We start from the raw sequence: 6,000 nt of genomic DNA, 5'->3' as shown, positions 1-6,000 counted from the left end.
ATCCGCAGCAAAATAACATTAGATACTACTCATAGCGTTGTGTTCCTGCCGGTGAGTAAGGTTGCCCAACGCGCATGTAACACCTCTGGAGTTTCAGGCGTCCATAGGCCACGGAGATTGCTTACCATCAGGCAGCCTGTGTGCTTGTTTGCCACCGACGTAATATAAACAAAGAAGTGTTTGTTTTAGGGCTTGCCAAGTAATCATCGCTTATGGAAAACGCCAAGGTCACGTGACTGTTCGTAACATCTGTCATCTTGGCCGTCGTTTACGCTCCGTAGCAACTGTCACTGTCGCACTAATATGGAAGAGAGATAGAGAGACAAAGCGTTTCGTTGTCATATCGCAAGCGATTGTCACCTTAGCTAGGCACCCAGGATCAGGACCTACAAGTTATCGTTTCGTTTGGCGCAGGCCGATTTTCATTTTGGCTACTTCGACAAGAAGAGTAGCGAACGGCGAGCGAGCTAAATAACAGCTTTCCAATCTGCATCAAAAAGCGTATTATAGTTTTTAACTAGCTTATAGTTTTTAACCGGTTCATTGGACAAAAAACCTAACAAAAAAGACTTCCTTTCTAAATAAAACCATTTTTGGAACGAAACCAAAATAAATCTGAGCAAACTTTCTGCTGAAGCAAAAACAAGTGTAATAACCACGTTTCCGAAATAAATAATAGTTGAAATAAATCCTGACCTCTCTTGCTTCGTGTTTACAGAACTTAAGTTTTGATGACGGCGTGAAAATGGGATCGAAAGTTTTTAACTCGTTCTACGCGAACGCAATCGCGGGTTATACTCGTACCTAAGAAAAGAAAAGAAAATGACACTAAATTTTATCCACAAAGCACTGGCAGAATGAGAATAATGCAACCACAAAAGTGAAAATGTTAAAGGTAAGCCCACAGTGGACAAAGGGATTTTCATACGTTAACATTGGAGGCAAATGTTGCGCCATTTCTGTGTTTATTATGCAGTTTTCCTGTAGCTCTTGGGCTTATAATCGCTGCTGAAACTCCGACGTTATGTATAATATACAACGTGTGTCTACTCTCTGGACAATGACCGAGATCCCGAGTAGAGTTCCTTCTCTGGAATGTTCTAATATGGTAAATTATTTGATGAGACAAACAAAATTAATTTTAATAAATCATCAATAAATAGCGGCATACTGTATTAGTCGTTCACAACGACGATAAGATTAAAGTGACACAACTCAATTTCAACTTAATTGATGTTATTTAACACAGAAGTATATCACGGACTCGTCCATAAAAAAAGAGAAATAGTTTTTCCACTTCTAAATTCTCCATGAATTTTTAGTATGTTATTGACACAAAAAAAAACTAGGTTTTTCAATGTAGTTTGCAAAGCTTTGTTGTTGAAGCGGAAACTTCTTCAGCGGCGCTGTGCACTTTATGTGATGGAGAAAAAATGTTTATCCCACAACAAACTGTCTAGAAACTTCTCACAGATGAACTCATACGGTATGTGACACCACAGATCGTCGAGGTGTTTAAAAAAATACAGGTTAGTGCCTCTTTTTAAGTATAGAAATACCTTTTTTTCATTTGTGATGGTTCTATTATTAACCCCATAACAGATTAGTTGAGTCTTCTCACATATCGTCGAGGTGGTGGAACGTGTGGATATTGCTGTGTTGGTTCTACTGTTCAACCCACAGCAGACTGTCAGGTGCCTCCTCATAGATGAAGTAATATGGCAAGCCGAGGTTATGGAACTTACGGGTGTTATTGTGATGTGATGGGTGCTCTACTGTTCATCCTACAACAAAAAGTCAAGTGCCTTTTCACTGATGAAGAATGTTTACTTGTCGTGCAACAGGTTGTTGTGGGTGTTGGAACAGGTAGTGTTGTGATGGTTCTACTGTTCATCCCACAGCAAACTATCAGGAGCCTTCTCACAGATGAAGTGATACGGCATCCCGCACCACAGGTCATCGAGCTGAGCAGAGCGGAAAATGCCACCGCAGAACTCCCCACGGTGCTCGTTGTGAGTCCCGTTGTCTGGCTGCCCGCCCGACCAGCGCACGTAGCCGGCCTGCTCCAGGGTCTGACCTTCAAGATCGAATGACATATTTAAGTCAATTTGTTTGGGATTTTAACAAATAACGAAAAGCATTTTGGAAGCAGTGAGCCTAGTCAAAAACAAGAACCCATTTGATTACAAGACTGTTATGACTTAAAGCTTTGGGTCATGAGTGTATTCTTTGTTCTACTCCAATTCGACAATTAATTTCATGAATTGATATATAACGTCAAAATCTGAGCGTTATGAACCATCTTATTCTCCACTAGACGAGGTCCAAAAATAACACAAATTTTTGGTATAACAATATACAATATGTTGGTGACCTATTACGAGAGGATGTAAACTAAGTTCACTTTGTAACATCGATTTTTTTGCCTCCATAATTATATCAGAAGGTTACAACAATAATTTTTACACAAGGTTAAGACTAGGACCAGACCAGGCGGTGCCGCGGGATCGTGTTAGTTAACTGTGTGCGCACTGCATGTCTTGCGCTAAGTGACTGACTGAGCTAAACGTTCCTTTGAACTGTATACCAAAAATGCTGACTCTAAACACGCGTCACCACCATTTCCTTGCATATATATATGGAAGTGTCTTATTTTGACTTTTTTGGTAATTAATTTTCTCGATCAATAAATCGCTAAATTGTGCATTTAAATTTTTAAAAATCGCTACTACTAATGCCATCTATCGGTGAATTAAGTCAAACTTTGTACTTTTACCATTACTGTAATTTATTTTTGTAAATCTGTGTTGTGTACAATAAAGTGATTAGTTGATTACTATTACTACTACAAACTGTCAAGTACATAAGAAATTTACTAGATTAAAATATAGGTTTCAACCTTTCAACATCCACACTCGATTTTCTACTTCCTAATACTTAATGCCTTAAAACTTGACGCGCGTATCAAATCCCATTTTATGTTAGTCTTAAGTAGTTAAATTGTTCGTTTATTTTTTCTCGATCACGTTTACATTGTTTTATGAAAAAGGAAGTATAAAAAGATTACCTTGGACGGTGAGCCATTCTCCATGCTCGTTCCAATCATGGAAGCCGATAAAGACGATGTCCTTGCCAAATGGCGCCCTAGACTGCAGCTTGCCGGGTGGATTCTTGGCGAACAGTTCTTCCAGGACCTGAAAGAAAATAAGATAAGAAATAAACACAAACACAAAAGAAAAAGTTATGCCAATAAAAAACGGGACCCGAAAGCTAGTGTAAGTGTCGCATGTGGCCGTGACGGACAGAACATATTAAATAAAGCTACGATATTAATTTAATACACATTTTAAAATAGACGACAACATACCAAAACCAAGCAACGTAATTTAGTCGGGTTTGATGTTGAAAAAGCTTTGTCAGGGAACCAGACGCACGTCGTACTTATGATGTTTTAGTAGCATGAAAAAATTAAAAGACTACCTACGAGTATAAACAAGACGAACAATAATAGCATAGCGCTTTTATTAAAACAATTCTACGGATTACACTCACGTATTTTTAGTCACTCGCGCGACATGTTTCGGAGAGCTTAGGTCTCCTTTCTCAAGCACTAACAGTGCGAGCAGCGCTCACGACGGCCGTGTATCGGTCGCGCGAGTGACTAACAATACGTGAGTGTAATCCGTAGAATTATTTAATGTTAATATGTCTCACGACAGAAATCCGAACATAGTGCTTTCTCTGCTACTTTGAAAGTTCCATAAGAATAATATAAGAAAATCCGGTTCCACTTGGTATGTTGGTAGTTTGGCTTCGGCTTCGCTGATGATGATGGCAAGATGGCCGACCTTGGCCGTGCAGGTCATGTGCGCGCGCAACCACATGCGCGGCACCATGTGGAACATATACCAGCTGCCCGTGCGACTGTCTACCTGACCTGACTCTGTTGAAGTTATTAGTTCGGACGAGGTTCTACTGTAATATATTAACCTTAGCTTCAGCGTCGCTGTTGATGACGGCTAGATGTCCGCCCTCGGACGTGCAGGCCAAGTGCGCGCGCGACCACGTGCGCGGGACCAGGTGGAACTTGTAGCAGTTGCCCGTGCGCGCGTCAAGCTGGTACTCTGTTGAAGTTAACATTGATTTGGATGCTGTGAAACCATGTAGACACCGTGCGTCAAATGCGAATCCCAAGGAGCTTCGGTGTCTGGCTAGACCACAATGAAAACTAAAAGTCACTAATCATTTTTTCACCCTTGTTGAGTATATAAAATAAAAGTCACTAAAGTTTCTACTGCTACCCTGCTAAGCTTAAAGTCTGTCTTTTAATTTGAATACCTTACTGAAATAAGTTAATGTTACGTTTACATGCCTACCGAAACTTGGCAGGCGTCCACAAGCGCCAAGTCTGTACAAACACTTGGACTGGCTCGAACACCATTTACACGCTTGCGACTGCGGCATTGTATTCCGGACAGGCAAGCATGGCAGACGTGAACATAGAAGTTATTTTGTCTCTTGCGTTTGGCTTGACATTTTTTTAAATAAAAAAAAACAAAGGAAGCGAAAAGTTAAGTAAGCAGAGATGATGGTGGATGTGATTTTTTTTTCGTCTTGAAGTTAGGAAACACACTACACTACGTTCTTCTTTGAACGACTGTTTAATTTAACATTCATTTACGTCAGTCATTGGCGTCTATTTCAAAATTATCAAAAATCTAAAGTAACTGTAGAAATTGTACTAAAGGATTGGCAATAAACGTGTTCACGGTGAGAGCTCGTGAGCGATACTAAAAACGCGCCCATCGGTTAAATGCGTCGCAAGCACTTGCTGCAAGCTTCCTTTGATATGTGTCCAAAAACAAGCAGCGGCCCGGGTCGTGCCAAGCTCTGGTAAGCTCAGGCACGACAAGCCAAACATTCTCGTTTACACTTATGCCTGCGGGCGCCTGCCGAGACTCGCCACGCGTATGAACGTACCTTTAGATGTATCTTGCTAAGGCATAAACAACATGCTGAATGGATTGAAACGACAGTGTGGATTAATCCTTTTCCTACTACTTTTATTCCCGCAATCTATCGCCAAAGAGAGCTAATTACTGGTTAAAAGTTAACCGCGTGGAGGTAAAGGAATAGTGGAGTAAAGGGAAAAAATATGCAGGGTTTATTTCATGACGAAATTTTGGGCAGTAGCTGCAATATTCTAATATTACTCACCATTGTCAAAAGTTCCGCAGGCGTTGGTTATCTGGTTGGTGTACTTGCGGTAGCAGATGTAAGGGTATGTGTCGCTGCAGCTCACGTCGGCCAGCGAGCCATCCTTCAGTTGCAGGATGCACTGCTCAGAGTCCTGCTCATTGTCAGGCTCGCCAGAAGCCCAGTGGTGCGGGATCCTCTCCAGGGGAACTCCTGAAAAGTAGGATTTATGTCAGATGTGGACAAGTGAGAGAGATGGTTCAAATTCATGTAACAGTATTCGGAGATAACACGTTTGGGGTTTGGTAATGTAGTACGGCATGTGAGAATATTCGGAGGTAACAAAAAGCTGTTACATATATTTAAGGCATATGTGTAGAACGCTGTAATGGTTTTTCAAACGGGATTGATCCTTCTCACTAATGAGAAATTAGAATAGAATAGAATAGAATAGAATAGAAGAAATTTATTCAGAAAACGCTTAAGTTTAAGTAATACATGAGACGACAGAATCAATTTATTATTAAGCGTCACTGAAAAGGTCTCCACTCAGCTTAATGTCAAGATACCACCTAAGGATCTCGACGCTGGTCTTCCGTGGAAACCTTTCCGAGAGAGCGCAGCTACACGCTAAAGTACAAAATTTTATATATTTAAGTACAGAAGTTTCAAGTAAATATCATAAGGCTATAATTATTATTCAATTAAAAACTACAATAACAAATAAATTATTTAAATTATCGGTACCTAAACAGTCAGTCAGTCGTCATACAAGGCGAAATAAATTATAGGGTAGGCGTTCGT

The 6,000-nt window shown here is 40.4% G+C and overlaps 1 protein-coding gene across 2 annotated transcripts in view; it reads right to left on the bottom strand.

The window, feature by feature from the left end:
- Window positions 1-1,156: 1,156 nt before the first annotated feature.
- Window positions 1,157-6,000, bottom strand: part of LOC133522464 (CD209 antigen-like protein B) — a 45,436-nt gene continuing 40,592 nt past the window's right edge. For both annotated transcript variants that reach the window (XM_061857827.1, XM_061857829.1), the window contains exons 5-8: window positions 5,218-5,409; window positions 3,991-4,124; window positions 3,068-3,194; window positions 1,157-2,077 (exon numbers count right to left, since the gene is read on the bottom strand). In XM_061857827.1, the coding sequence (XP_061713811.1) occupies window positions 1,884-2,077; window positions 3,068-3,194; window positions 3,991-4,124; window positions 5,218-5,409 (647 nt within the window). In that variant the 3' untranslated portion in view covers window positions 1,157-1,883. The remainder of the gene's footprint in view (window positions 2,078-3,067; window positions 3,195-3,990; window positions 4,125-5,217; window positions 5,410-6,000) is intronic.

The sequence above is a fragment of the Cydia pomonella genome, chromosome 10, assembly GCF_033807575.1.
Source record: "Cydia pomonella isolate Wapato2018A chromosome 10, ilCydPomo1, whole genome shotgun sequence".
Classification (NCBI taxonomy): domain Eukaryota; kingdom Metazoa; phylum Arthropoda; class Insecta; order Lepidoptera; family Tortricidae; genus Cydia; species Cydia pomonella.
This window is presented reverse-complemented; position numbering and strand designations above follow the sequence as displayed.